This window comes from Anarrhichthys ocellatus, unplaced genomic scaffold, assembly GCF_004355925.1.
Source record: "Anarrhichthys ocellatus isolate YVR2014 unplaced genomic scaffold, GSC_Weel_1.0 scaffold28, whole genome shotgun sequence".
Lineage (NCBI taxonomy): Eukaryota > Metazoa > Chordata > Actinopteri > Perciformes > Anarhichadidae > Anarrhichthys > Anarrhichthys ocellatus.
In genome coordinates this window covers 2,949,892-2,965,141 of record NW_022280058.1, presented here as the reverse complement: position 1 = coordinate 2,965,141, position 15,250 = coordinate 2,949,892, and the positions used below count along the sequence as shown (strand labels likewise).

General features: G+C 41.1%; 2 protein-coding genes across 9 annotated transcripts; both read right to left on the bottom strand.

Moving 5' to 3' along the window:
- Nucleotides 1–68: 68 nt before the first annotated feature.
- Nucleotides 69–10,021, bottom strand: LOC116392105 (oxysterol-binding protein 1-like). 8 transcript variants are annotated; one of them, XM_031863258.1, is made up of 18 exons: nt 9,860–10,021; nt 8,444–8,614; nt 8,015–8,223; nt 7,658–7,820; nt 7,443–7,554; nt 7,154–7,352; nt 6,940–7,054; nt 6,768–6,831; nt 6,483–6,650; nt 6,137–6,382; nt 5,908–6,028; nt 5,725–5,828; nt 5,506–5,601; nt 4,883–5,067; nt 4,569–4,798; nt 4,387–4,425; nt 4,167–4,214; nt 69–2,934 (listed from the first exon to the last, which is right to left on the bottom strand). In XM_031863258.1, exons 2-18 carry the CDS (start codon nt 8,575–8,577, stop codon nt 2,792–2,794), a joined length of 2,376 nt encoding a protein of 791 aa, XP_031719118.1. In that variant the 5' UTR covers nt 8,578–8,614; nt 9,860–10,021; the 3' UTR covers nt 69–2,791. The 8 variants fall into 8 exon arrangements, with proteins under 8 accessions (XP_031719118.1, XP_031719122.1, XP_031719119.1 ...); XM_031863262.1 differs by having other exon boundaries at nt 6,768–6,828; XM_031863259.1 differs by having other exon boundaries at nt 9,922–10,016.
- A 1,763-nt stretch (nt 10,022–11,784) lies between these two features.
- On the bottom strand, nt 11,785–14,618 carry sart1 (spliceosome associated factor 1, recruiter of U4/U6.U5 tri-snRNP). Its single transcript, XM_031862972.1, has one exon. The coding sequence runs from the start codon at nt 14,243–14,245 to the stop codon at nt 11,930–11,932; it is 2,316 nt and encodes a 771-aa protein (XP_031718832.1). The 5' UTR covers nt 14,246–14,618; the 3' UTR covers nt 11,785–11,929.
- Nucleotides 14,619–15,250: the final 632 nt, after the last annotated feature.

Sequence of the window (15,250 nt, the reverse complement as noted above, 5' to 3'; positions counted from 1 at the left end):
AAGTGGCCATTTTGCACGAGTAATTTTACTTTTGTTTTGGAAAATCAAAAACACCAATATGCACTTAATTTCCATTCAGACTTTAATATTGTCAACCCCTAACACAATCCTGCTAAAGAAAACTGCATTGAAGGACACAAAAGGTTAAAAGTACTGTAAAACAGTGAGTCAATACATATGTATATTTTAACCAATGGACACATGTTTGCAATACTTAACATGGCTCAGGAAAAGTTGTCAAAACAAGCTCAACACTTCAGTGGCCAACATCAAGTAGGGCACTATACCTAATGCACTGTATGTTAGTGCAAGAACAAACGTGAGTCAATTGTGGGAAGCTGTGGCATTGTGACCATCTCCACCTTGCAGGCCAAAAACAAACTCAGCTGGAAAACACTGAAAGTGATGAAAAGGGTAGAAACTTCAGAAATTAGGAGCCACGGCTAAAAAAAATCAAGATTATACAAATGTTGAATGAGACAGAACAGACGGAAACCTGTAAAATCTGAAATCTAAGAGACATAGAGGAGGCTGTACATTCCTCACACACTCTTCAACCTGTACTTAAATGCTGTGTGAAGACACAGTAAATCAAACGAAGTGATGGTTCAGACCCAAACAAATGAATGTCATTTAAAATAAAGCTATCCTAGCTGGTAGAGGGTGACTCATGTAACACAGTATACATCCAGTACTGAGTAAACAATGAACCAAAGCAACAAAAAAATAAAGCAAAAGTGCATCACCGCCATTAGATTCTCTATCAATACAACCAGTTAATATCACAATTACTTTACTATTTAATATATTTATACAGAAATATAACCTTTTTTTTTGTGATCTTCATTTTCAGTACACTTGAATATAAAATGAAATTTAGATTTTTCATCAACCACACAGTCCTTCCATTCCAATGACAAACAACACAGACGCATACAATGACAGGTTTCAGTTTTTCCAGTTTTAGCAATGTCACTTCACACATTTCATTTTGTGCTACATGTATATATACGCACTGAGGCACTCTTATTGCTGTCCGTTAAAAAACTACACTCGCAAAACACGACGACTACAATACATCAAGATTAAAGCTATTATCGGTACGTTTGAGGGGAAACGGGAAAGACAAAGAGCCTCATATTTCACTTCAAATTTACTAGAAGCCTCACGCCAGTAGAAATCAGCACACAGCTCAGCTGGTGACTCTCAGTGTTTACTTTGAGAGCAGAATTTAAACCATTGATCTCAGCGTTGGTGAGGGCACACACTTCAGGTATGAAAATACAAGTCTGAAAATAGTGTACTTGGGTGGAGAATCAGAAAAGGCTGTTAATCTGAATAATCCGATCATCCCGTTCCCGGTCATGGTGTATCATAAAACACAGATTTTTTTCATCGGCTCTTGAGGTTCTACGGGACAGAATTATGGGATGGGACGACTTTAGAATGGGAACAAAATCAATTTAGAGTGTAATGTAGTGACTGTACATGTGATTTAGTCTTAAGCAACTCTTTAAAATGAATTGTTGGACAAAATACAAGGAAAAAAAAAAAATAGTGCCATTGGTAATTTTTTTACTTCATATTTCCATCGGTACTTATACATTTGTTACCACTATTTTAATTCATATAGTATTCAAAATGGTATCATATAAAATAAAGAACATATATTTTATTCAACTTAATGTGCTACATAGAAAAATTTAATTATTCTTCCCCAATAAAAAAAACCTTACAATTTATTGTTCTATAGTGAAAAGAAAGGTTAAAAAACAACTGCGTGTATATGTAATGACTTATGTGTAGACCCACAAATATTGTTGTTAAATGACCAAACCAGACTTAACGAGGCCTAAATATGAGGAGTGGTACAATCATAAGGAACTACTTTCACATCTCCTCACAGCTACCATGTATTTATGTATTTTACAGGGGAATTGGGAGGAAAAATCACAAACTGATTTTTGAATAGACTAGTTAATTGTAAAAATTAAAGAAGGCTAATATGTAGATATAGTATACCTCCAGAGTCCCAAACTACCATAAATTCAAAGGCAAACTTTGTATCATGTCTAGGTGTTTGTGACACTTCTAATTTTAAACCAGTGCAAAGAAAATTGTTCAAATACACCATTATTTACAAGAAACAGCATTCATCTGTCTTCTGGCATCTATGCATATGGTCTGAAACTGGTATAGTGAATTGTTACGGTGTTGGAATAAAACAACATTGGGCAGTGCTGGGGAAGCTTCAATAAATTCATTGCAAAAGTCTTAATCAGGAGTGCACAACAAAAACAAATGCATAAATCACATGTTCTGTAGTCGCTGACTCTCTACAAGCAAACCTTGTATATTGAAAGATGTCATCTGGATGAATTATGCTTCTGATAATAGTGCTTTTAAAGAAAATGCATAATGACATTGTTAGAATAACTTGCTGCCAGCTGCAACTCGAAGGCCAAAGAACCCTGGAGTGAGAACAAGCAGTGGACTAAGATAACCATCAGTGTTTGAGAGGCAGTGAGAGGGAATTCTGAACACTAATCAGCTGCAATGTTACAACAATGTTACAGTGTGCATCGTATCTGCGTTGAGGGTAAAGTCCAGATGCCCTTAACCCTGAGCAAATCACTGCTGGACAAGGGGGACCGAGTGTGTGTGGTGGGGGGGGGGGAGATCAGTTGAAGCTACGGACATTGAAGACAGGTTGATGTCAGGCTTGAATCCCCATTTTTAGCTGATGTAAGTTTTGTACACCACAGAGGAATAGAGGCCGACTCCACTGTCATCAGAAGAGGTCAGGGCACATGTCCCAGCCGCCCTGTTCCTTTGCCTCCCAGTAACCGCCCTTGTAGACGTGCAAGGTCTCTCCGGATACGGGGTCGTCCAACTTCTCGAACCACATTGCCGTGTAGTTGTCTGGATGAGTGCCTTAAAAGGAAAAACAAGAGGAACATCTTTCACAAAGAAGAAGCTTCAGCTGGACCTGAGGTGAGGGTTTAGAAGCCACTGAGCCATGACGAACACACCATGCTGAAATTAAGCCGATGGTTGACCGAAACCGAACAAAAGATGACAAATTATAGGTGAGCAGTCAATGAAATCACGGATTTGCTCCTCTGTGGAGAGAATCAGGCTCACAACTAATGCCCCGAATGCCCAGGACCACAGTAAACTGAGCAGCGACAGACACAATGCTACTCTAAAATATTCAAGTACTAGGTTTGTGCAAATTCTACATTGAGCTACAGGTTCCCTAAAGACTACCAACACAAATCTAAAGGAAATAAAACAGGGGATAATTGAGAGCAACACTGATGTTACTTGCTTTTGATTTGAGCTCCATAAAGACCTTCATTGCCTTCCACTAAGAGAGACCAAGTTGGACGTAAAAAGGGGAAACGGTTAACAGAAGGCTTCTTAAATCCAGATCAAATTAGAATTGCAAGGAAATGGGGAGATCATTGCACAGCATGTGTTATGTCATGATCAGAATACTTGCTTAGAGGTGATGGTCCATAAGGGGCTGAAAATAGAAGAATTAAGGATGAATCTTTGAGAGTTCAGACATAAAAAAGTTTGGGTATGAACTGAAGATGGTCGACACAAAGAGAGACAGCCAATCAAATGAAAGAGGCTACTTGCATGCAACGGGTATATAGAGATGAGAGTCCTCTGTGTCAGCTTAACCCCAGCACACAAAAAAAAATAAAAAGATGTGAATCTACAACTCAGTATCCAAAAAAATCCACACAAATATCGTGTTTATGTTCATTTTAGAAATGCTGTGTGTAGCATTTTAAGCAAAATACCATGACAGCTAAATATCTTTGAAGAGAGCATGAATATCTTTTACTTATAGTTCAGTTTCCCGTCCGAAAGGACTGTGTGACGAAAAGATAAAGCAGTGAACATATGCCAAATATAGTGTGAATTTACACCGATACTATTTATTTATTTTTTTTAATTTTTTTTTACGCGGACCTTTCTTTTAGGTGGCTCATCTACGTTTTGCTGCTGCCCCCTGTCCTCAGCAGGACACCACGTTGCTCCCGTGCTGGTACTCATGCAACCCCAACTTCAAAAACACCCAAACGATCCCTTAAGATGCCACACATAGCACCGTAAAAGCACATTATGTTCAGCTACGAAGTGATACTTGCTTTCATCAAAACCCTCATTTGCGTCTGTGCCAGTCTCCCTTGCATCAGCTAAATGGAACAGAAACGGATGAAAGGATGGTAAAAGTACTTCAAAGATGATGAAGGACGTTCCTGTTACATACGTAAACATCTTGAACATGTGTTGCTTTGCATCTAGAGCTAATATATATATAGCGTTGATCAAAGGGTGGGAAAAGACGGAAGAGAAGAGAGTACTTACTTTTCGAGGGTGAATCATTGATTGAATCCTCAGTGACAGCTTAGGGTTGAGACAAAGACAAGGTATTCCAAGACAGACGGAGTGGACAAAAGATGAATGGACAGAACAAACATTGGAAAGAAACACAAGACAAATAGATAAACTCCAAAACCAAGCTATTTCCTATCTTTTTTTTGTTTTACCTTCCTCGGGTGAGCTGGCTGCTTTAACAGCCTCCCTCTCCCTTTCTCGGCGGACGGTGCGCTGTTTCTCTTCTAGCCTCTGTTTCTCTGCGTTCGCCTCATCCCAGCGGCCGTCCTCCATTAACTTCTGGTCGGGGCGCCGTCGACAGTCTGTTGGCGCCACTCCCTCCTCAGGCTCATTGAGCGTCAAGGCCAGGGAGGAGAAGAAGTACATGTTCTCTGCCCCCTCTCTGTCAAGTCATCAACATAAAAAAAAGTTAGAGGCACGACAATTTATGAGCACATTCGACTTTCTCAATACCACCAAAACTCACGGTAAGGGGTTCTTTCTCCAGATTTCTTTGGCTTTGAGGGTCTGATAGACAGTCCTCTGTTTGCCTTCGGTGCCGTTCTCGCCTTTACTGCTCTGCATTATCCTGGAAAACTCCATCTTCTCATCCCAGGTTCCCGATAGCACGTAATGGGCCTTCCCATCCTTATCAGCTACTACTCCTGTTACCTGAGACACAAACACGGATTACATTGAAGAATGTAATCGCAGAGCCAACAGTAGGCAGTACTACAGCTCTGCCAATATTAATATAATGTTCAGTTTTTTGTTGATCTGTTAATTAGATTATATATCACAGGAGTGTGCTAGACTACATCATATTGAGAAATCCCAGATCCCTACTAAAAAGCCCCGGACCAATCTAGTCACATCATTTCCAAGGGATAAATCAGCTATTCTTTTTCAAAATATCCTTCTCATTGAAAGACAATTACACCGATAAACCAGGATGAAAACATCAACATTTCTGGCAATGGTATCAGTTACATTTTGGGGAAAAAAGCTCAATTTAAATGATTACAGTTTCTTAATCTTTGTGTGTTTTATAGACAGTATTGTGTGGCGGTGTGTTATGCATCTTCCTGTGAAGAAGCATAAAAAGCCCACCTTTCTTGGTACATCTCTGGAGAAGTAACTGTAGGGAGCAAACTTGAGGTGGCAGCGATCTCCCGTCTTGTGGTTCACCACATCTATCTCCCCTGACTAGAAAGGGGACAAAGGAAAGAGACAAAAGGTTTTGCTCTTGAGGACTTAAAAGGATACACGCAGTAGAATTTTAAGCGAAACATTCAATAAAGACATAATGTGGTTAAAGTTTAAATTTACCTGGTCAATCCATAACTTTCCAACAATGATGTTGTGTACAGTTGTAGTCACTTTCTTCCAAGAGTAGTGATTGTCGCTCTTGTCAAATAAGCACTGGATAGAACCTGAGGATACAGAGGGAATCATCTTAGACCCTGCTCATCTAATATATCACTGTCATATTTGGTCTTCACACACACTCACCCAAAGGCATGATCGAGAGATATTTTCCTCTAAACTTGCTGGCCAGGGTAATTTCTTGTCTGAGGTTCCAGCCCTTCTCAGAGCTGGCATGGTGAGCTGCAGCAGGTGGGTGGTGACTCACCTGAGAAGAGGCGAGTGACAAGAAGAGGGATCGCAAAGTCGTGTTTTGACCATTACAATTGTGAGATGTTTGAAGACGATTAAACTTGCTTGCATAAACATCCTTTACCTGTTCACAGAGGGAGCGGTAGCCACAATCTTTTAGCCGATCAAGCTCAAAGGTTTCTCCCAGCAGAGGATTGAAGGGTTTCCCCGTGCGGTGGACAGTGGTGGAGTACGAAGAGACTGTGAAAGCGGCCACATAACACATCTGCTCTAGAGAGCTCTGACATTTAGCAGCCTTATCCAGCAGCTCGTAGTACTCCAGGTCTTCAGACAGACGTTGCAGCATTGAGAGGGGCTCATTGAAATTCACCTAGTAGGTACATAGTCACAGAGAGAAGAAGTCTGATTACTTCTGAGTACTCTCACAAGCAAAGGCCACTTAGATACCAACAGGAGTACGTGTTTCTTACAGGCATTGGTATCTTTGAGAGCTCCTTTCCAATACAATTCTTCATGATGCTCCACAGATTGAGGTAATAGTTGGGCTTGTCGGGGATACGAGTCCGTCGTTGTCTAACAGGCTCCAGCTCAAGAGTCTGTGGCGACTCTGGGTTGGATGCCAAAGACTGTTCATCAAACTGGAAGAAGAAAAGGAAAATAGCTTTCCAGGTCAAGTGACTGTGGCATGTTGACAAGCAGAGGAGAGGACAAATCAATACATCAAAACTTGCTCGCAAAAAACGAACTTAACGCACATTTACTGACTGATCGTCCATTCCAGTCTCACTGCTGATCCCACTGATGTTGCTGCCAGATCTCCTGACGGACAGAGAAGCAACAATTAAAACAAAGCAGAGCACAAGGAGGCAAAATAACAACAACAAAAACAAGGTCGATATAAAGAAATAAAATCAGACAGTTAACAACCTGTGATACTTGGGGTCAGCAGGGACAGTGATAAACGCTGCTGGGTCCTCCATAGCATCAAAGAACTCATTGTCATCATCCTCGTCACTGGCATCACCTTTTACTGGACCACCACCTAAGGTGAAGACAAGATGAATAAATGACTAAATGGCTCAACTGGCCTCACTTGAACAGGGTCCTAAGACAGAAGTGCAGTTGGGGATGAGAACCGTACCTTTGTTAGCTAAGGCGGGATTGCTGAATGAAGGGGGGAGAACTGTAGCTCCTCTGAAAGCTCTTTCCAGGTGATTGTGCTGTTTGGCCAGCTGCTCCAGAGTCTCCTCCAGCCGTATCCTTTGGTCTCGTTCAACCTGCAAGGCCTTCTGCCAGCGCTTACTGTGACTCTGGGCCAGGGAGAGGAAGTCTCTACACGCCTTGGGGAACACGCAAAAAACAAGAGCAACGTTTCGACAAAAGGAGTCAACGACAATGTTTATCAGCAAATGAACACTTGGTCGGCTTACGTTAATCATGGCGTTAGAGGTGATTCTGAACAGTGTGGCTCTCTCTGTGACTTGTCTCATCTTTTCCCCCATGTCTCCTGCGACACGAATCCCCTCCAGTTCTGACAAAGACCTGTGTGTGAAATCAAGGGATGAAGGAAATAGGCAAACAAAATGAATAAAGATAACATTGTTTTTCCTAAAGCAGTCAGACTGCTCAGTCTGATAATCGATACCTTTGGAGGGCCGACCCATGCTTGACAATGAGATCATTGCAGGTGTTGAGGTCCTCCACCTTGCTGCCGAGTGTGCGAAGTGTGGACTGGATTTCTAAGTTACGGCAGCCTCCACTCTGTCCCGAGGTGGGGGGCGCTGCGGGACAGTCGTCACCCGAGTCATCTGAGGGAGAGAATGGGTCAGAGAATGTGACCAAAACCAAACAGACACAAGGAGAAAAGGCTTCACACACATACACAGACAAAAACACACATTTCTGCCTGACATAGGTGATATTGTATAAGCTGATCAGACTTTTCTACACATGTTCATGTTCCGGCTCCTACATTCTCCAACGTATTTGTTTTCCCTCTCACCAGATTCAGCCTGCATGTGGACGGCCTTTGCCTTGGCGAGCTCCAGAGCAGTGATCCATCGCTGCCGCTCTACTTCTGAGCTGGCCTTCAAGTGGTAGGTCTGCGCGCCTCCGTTGGAAATGACAAAATTGCAAGAGTCCTCCACGGCAATATTGGCTGTGGCCAAGTTGATGGTGCCTCTGCATGTGTGACCCATCTCTGCCTGGGTCCTGCAGACAACAGAATGAAGGACAGTCAAATATAGATCCCTGTTTTGGGAAGTCATTATTTTATTTCTAGTAAAGCACGTGTTTAAAATTGTGCATACAGTATGCAATACAAGTACTACTTTGAATGCACTTTTCATTTAAAAGCTAAATTAACAGCCAGGGAAAACCCTTCAATTCAATTTCAAATAATTCCAACTTTAGTCATATAAATGTAACTTACCTGTAATAAGACAAAAGTCCATTGCTCAGAACAAACCAGCGTCTCTGGTAACCTTTAATGTAGTTCGTCCATTTGAAGAGCCAACCCTTGTACATGTCTCCAGGGGTTGGAGTAGGGGGCTTAGGCTCCGACATCACAACAGACTGTAGTTTCACTGGGTGAAGTTATGGCCTGTTGAGGATGAAAATAATCAAGATTTACATTGCTATTAACTGTTGGATATTGCTACTATTCAGCCTGCTTAATGCACACTTGAAACATTAAATTAGGGCTTGGCTATATGGAGAAAATCGAATATCACAATATCTTTGACCAAATACTTTGATATCAATATTGCGATGATATTGATGCTTTCACAAAATATTTACACAGTGAGATTTTTGATATTTACACATCAGTACTGTGGATTAAATGTCAGTAACCTTCCTGCTCTCACCTCAGTTTTCTTTATAGTTTAAACTGAATGTTTAATACATCAGAAAAGTTCAGTTGACCTTATGTCCACATCAGTAATGTGAACATAATTAGTAATTGGGTAAATAAAAAAATAATATAACCGTCTGGTAAATTCAGAAAATCACATGACTTTACTTTAGCCCAGCTCTAGCGCCACATGAAATGTAAGCACAAACTAGTCCTGCAGGTTCTAAAGACACCATCCTCAGTGTATATTGGCAATGTCAACAACTTAAGATGCTAGTTCACTGTGTCATGCTATTGTGACATAAGCTAAATTAAATTATCATTAGATAGATAGATACTTTATTCATCCCGCAAGGGGAAAAATAAAAGCAGCAAAAATAAATAATTAAGTTTTAAAAAATGCACAATGTATACAATAAAATAGATTATTAAATTAACTAACTAAACAAAACATTAGCCATACAAGGAATAACGATGTGTTGATTTAACTTATTAAACAGACAGGCCACTTATCTCCATAACCATTAGCTCAGTAAATGACAGCTTAAGTTTCCTGAATATTTAATTTAAAGTGAAAACATGACATCGACACATAAATACTAGTACGGTTTCTATCGTTTCGTTTTCACCATTTAACTAACAGCTTCGATTCAACGTTAACATGGAATTTGTTTAGCTAACGTTTTTGACGTTACTGCATCGTAAAAACACAGCTTCCTACCGATAACAGTCCTATAAAACACACCGGTTCCTCGTCGAGATGACGCACAGGAGTTACGTAAACACAACCAGGACACTGGTGTGAGGTACTTCGAGGAACAAGAAGCCTTTTCCAAACATCGAAGGTATTTAAAACAGTGTCCGTGTCACTAAGCTCGCTGCTAGCTACACAAACAGGAAGCTGTCAAACCAGCCTGACACGTCCCACGTACGCGATGCTAACGATCATTTCTGATGTATCTGGGACATTAAGACGTGATTACATTACTTTACCGTGCGAGACTTCAGCTGTTAACGTTGCGCATGTCGTGTCGGGTGACGCAATGTCAGCTCACCAGTGTTAGCTTTGCTAACTACTTTCATGGATGTATTAAGGACGTAGGACAACAGCTACTTTGCTACAGGTTTTTCTTCTTCTTCTTCCATTTACGGCAGTTGGCAGCCAAGACTTTGCGTTACTGCCCCCCTCTGGTCATATTCTGTATTGAATAGTCTTTATTGATGTCCATGTAAGTCGTCCAGATAACTTACTCTCGTAAAACCAAATATATATATATCTAATATACTTAATATTTTTTTATTTCATTTATTGGTTTATTTAATAAGGGACAGTGCACATTAATAAAAACGTTGCTGTAAATGCGCCAGAGTTAGCCAAGAGGCTATTTTTCATCTGTAGTCCCAATGCAGATGTTACAAAGTAAACCTAAAAACAGAATATAACATTCAATTTACAACGTTATGCAATATTGACCCTTTACAATGTATGTACAAATAATGAAAGAAGTGAGAATATTAATATAAGTAGTATCATCATTCAGGAAACTCTTATACTACATTGTCAAGTACTAACAAGACATGCACACAGAGGCTCTCAAATTCAACACACACAAAGCAAATAAAATGAGGGATAACTATGTTAAATAGAAACATGGATTAAAGGCAATATTATGCTGCATTATTAGACACTAAAAAATATGTCCACGTCAGAGGCACAAAACAAAAGAATGCAGAGCATGTGAAATATATAAATCAGTCAGACACAGCTAAACAACAACAAAAGAAATGCATGCAGGTAACAATTTCTTTAATTGAGCTTTAAAGTTTGTAGTTCTCTGCATGTCACCATATGCTCCACTGTCCCTTTTTCATGATGTTGTCCATCAATGAATAATGTACTATAGTGTCCACTCCTCAACCTGCTTATTGTTGCTTATTTACTTAGTTCCTCTGTGTCTTACCTACTTTATTTGTGTTGCAGTATCACAGTACTGTTGCCACTGTTGATACATTTTCCCCTCTGGATTTGAAAGTTTCATAATAAATGAAACAACTTGTTTTTGACCACGTCTTCTGAATGTGTGAGGACCCACACACACATATTTCTCCCTTGACTAACTCATTTGTGGATCCTTTGATCCATAGGTAAACATCTGTCCCTACTGTAGTATTCACAAATTACATCTGTGGTTTTGTTACTATGCTTTTATCTTCAGCAGGTCCAGATCTACACAATAATGTTGAAATTCCCACACAGGTCTGAGAGGCCATACCAGTTAAAGAAATGAGATAAAACTGAAAAAGGACACCCTGCAAAATATCACCAGTCATGTTATCAAAGAGCTGCAAGGCTGTCATCTATTACAGTATGGAAAAAAAATCAACCCTATTTAACAGTTTCTAATTTAAATATGTATATTCATAATGTGGAGTTATATTCTCTGATTTACTGTTAAGTATTCAAAGACCAATAAATATATTATTGAATGTATTTCTTACACATTGTGTATAATTGTAACTTTTAGGATGAGACCATAGCAGTGGAAATATTAACCTGGGTTTAAAAAAGATTATTACACAATGTGCATTTTCAGTGTGTTAATTTTTGCACTATTTATTTACTTTGACTTTAGTGAAAATAAAAAAAAAGCTGAAATAATTTGGCTATACTTTTAGTATTTAAAATCAGAAACCAAATGAATTTTAAACCTTTTTGAAAAATACTTCTTCGTTGTTCATTACTGGATCTGCGACTTACTTACTTACCGGCCACAATATGTAATGTGCATGAAACTAACCAACGGCCTTTACAATTGTTACATTAAACACATTTAGCTTCTCATTAAAATAATATTTCCATCCTGAAAATAGTTACTCTTCACCTTCTACATTAGCGACACAGAAAACAATAAAACATCTAATTTGTGTTCATTTTATTGGACAATTGTTTACTACAACAACAAAGCTTGTATGAAGTAGGCATTTACTTTACTTAAAACATCCTGTGTGTGTATTAAGGAATGTGTATGCTTGTGTTAAAGATAATTCACTCTCCCCCCAGACTTATTTGGTGATGGTATTTGCATTCATACTTTTCCCACCCCCACTAAGCACAATATACGGGGTTTTCTGAGATTTCTGCTTCTCTTGAAGCAAAGCCACCGTCCCGAGAGGAGTATCACTGCTGCTCATCTTCTTCAGCAGGGCCTCTTCCTCCAGCTTCTTCATCCTCCTCTCAGTCTTCATCTTTCCAGACCCTTTGCCGTGGAATCGATGGGAAAGCTGCCGGAAGGCTTCTTTTGGAGTGAGCCTCCGCCCAGATTCGTCCACATACTCGATCTTGACCTCAGGCTTGTATCCATCCTTGTCCTTGAAATCCTGCGTGAAGCCCCTGTACTCTTCTCTGCGACTGTACTTGTCATCGAAGCCCATCTTGTCCTCGATGCAGTAGTTGTCGTTGGGCAAGGCGCCTTTTGTTGCTCTGACGCGGGATATCTTCTGCATTTCAGTGTCCAATAGACCTTTGTTCTTGCACAAATGCAAGGCAGCAGCAAGACCGGAGCTGACAATGGGCTCTTCATCCAAGATGGTGGCAGAGGCTGTAGAAAAATCTGGTTGTTTCTGCTCTTCATCCAGGTTAACCATGCTCCATCCAATATTCTCGTCCAGTTCTGAGTCTGAATCTCCAGCATCGTCTTTCTCTTCCTTCTCTTCAAAGTCCATAATGTCTTCTTGGTCCTCTCGGTTGCCTGACAGTCCATACGTTGGGATATCACCCAGGGTTCTGCAAAACTCTGAGGTGGCGTTGAAAACAATGTTGTTCTTCCGCTCAGGATCATTTTCACCGTCGCCTTTATCGAGCTCTTTAATCTTCTCCGCCACCTTCTCCCCGGAGTCTTTGAGAAGCTGCCGTTGCTTCAGCTTCCTCTGCTTCTCCAGCTGTTTCTGCAGTTCCTGCTCGGCCTCGTCCTCCTCAAATACAACTGGCTCAGCAGGAGTAAAGCCTTCGTCGTCACTCATCTCCATTTCTGCCATCCTAACATCGTCGGACATTCGGGGGGTATCGCTGATCATTATGCTCTCCTCCTTAACCTCCTCGCCTTCTTCACCCAGCTGTTTGCGGCCACGACCGCGTGTCCTGGAGCCAAAATCGGTGTTGCGAGTGTCATCGATGTGAAGCTCGTCTGCAGCTGTCTGCTTCTCCTTCTTCCTGATTTTCCTCACACGGTGTTTGGTCTTTTTGAAGCCCGTCATTTCCTGAGGTGTGTAATACTCCGAGGCGATGGCGAGAGCGGGCATGTCCAAGGACTGAGCCTGATCTCGTAGAGCCTCTCTCATGGCTTGAATCTCCCGCTCTCGCTCCCCATCGGCAAAGCCCCCGGTATTCAACCGGAAACTCTTCTTCTTTTCACCCTCAATTTCCTCGTCATATTTCGACAGCACAGTGTGGGGCTTCAACGTAACCATGTCGTCCACACTCTCCTCTTCTTCGTAGGGCTTGTATTCAGGCTTTTTCTTTTTTAACTCCACATTCTTTTCGGCTTTCTCCTTGTCCACCATTCCCACGTTCACCAGCACATCTTCCTCCTCCTCGAGTACACCTTTGTCTTGCAGGGTGAGGATGACAGTTTGGCCCTCGTTGAAGGAATCCACCTTGTGCTGCACTTTGAGTCCCTTTAGATCTTGAGATGTGTACGGATCCTTTTTGCGGTGTGCAAACTCCTCCTCCACCAGACTGCTGACACCAAATTCCTCATCCATCTCTTCCAGGAGTTTGGCTCTTTTCTCCGCCAATTCCTTTTCTTTTGCCATATTTCGGCTTCTCTCAACCCACGCAGCGGTGTCATCCAGCCAGTCTTCCTCTGCTATGGTCTTGACTTTTCCCAGTTTCTTGTTCTGGATGCGTTTTTCTTTCATAGCTGCAAGCTTCTCTCTCATGTCTTTCTGCTTTTTAATGAGAACAGGGTTGATGGTCTCCGCCACCAATGGGTCCTCTTTGGTGCCGAGCTCCTTCTTGTTCTCATTTAATTCCAGAGGCTTCAGACCCAGCTTGGCTCTGAGTTTGTTTGTCTCCTCGATGCTGAGGGACGCGTCTCCGCTTGCAGACAGGGGTGCCATTTCTTTGTTGCCTTCTTCGTAGCCAAGATCGACTTTCTCTTTCTTCACTCGTGGCTCGCCGGTGCTCCTTTCGCCTTTGATCCGGTCCCGTCCGCTTCTTTCACGGGACCTGGAGCGTTTTCGTTTCTCTTTATCACGAGTCGCATCCCGGTCTGAAGCGTCTCTCTCTCGGTCCTTGTGGCGATGTTTCTTGTGTTCGCGACGGCGCTCTTCCGTGTCCTTGTCGCGACTCTTTTCCTTGTGTTTCTTGGACGACCCCATTATTTCCTAAGCAGGTTACAACAGTTGTGACTAAAAAAAAACACAACTGTTATCAAAATGTTCTTGTTAACACAGTGTGTTTGATGACGGGAGGAGCAATGCTGCTGCTTTTCCTTCGCTGACTAGCTCACATTAGCTTTGGAGGCTAAGTGGCTAACGGACGACACGACTCACGCAGTGCGAAGGCAAAAATGGTAGCTCGGGTTCACAATCCGATGTCAATCGACGATGAATGAGGATGTGGGAAAAATACTTGGCTCACGTTATTTGTTTTCTTCACACCAGCTTAACCACTTCGCTCCACGTTCAGGTACACAACTCTCGACGCCGTCAGACGAACACTGAACGACAATATTACAGTTTCCTGCTAGGACTTCTTCTTCTTCTTCTTTCAGTTACAAACCAACGTTTACGGTGCATGCCGCCACCTACTGTACCGGAAGTGTGTAACATCATGACTTTGTGACAATTATCATTAAAATTAAATGAAATGAAATAAAATTATTTTGCTTCTGACCTCCCAAAACAAATTTCTAAAATATTAACTCTTTTTGCAACTTTATCTGCAACCTCATTTCCCTCTATTCCAACTTGAGCCGGTTCCCAACCGAAGTGTACATCTATTACTAAATGTTGTAAGTTCAGTAATGACATATAAACTCCAGATCCTCTCGTACTGTTTGACCAGAGTGTATAATATATAACTACTTTCATTGGTTTAACCTCCTCCACCCACTGAAGACTGATGATTACTGCTGTCAGTTCGGCTGTGTACACTGATAACCTGTTTGAAATTATTTTAACAATTCCTTTGTTGAATTCTGTAATGTATATGCACACTCCTACATGATTATTATCCGAGTGTTTTCATCCATCTGTAAAAATATTTAGATAATTACAATAGCTTTTCTTCAGGTAATCTTGAACCAAGTATCCAATGTTTATTTATTTTTTATTTGTAGTTGTTGATTTTACTAAATTATTTCACTATATATATATATATAT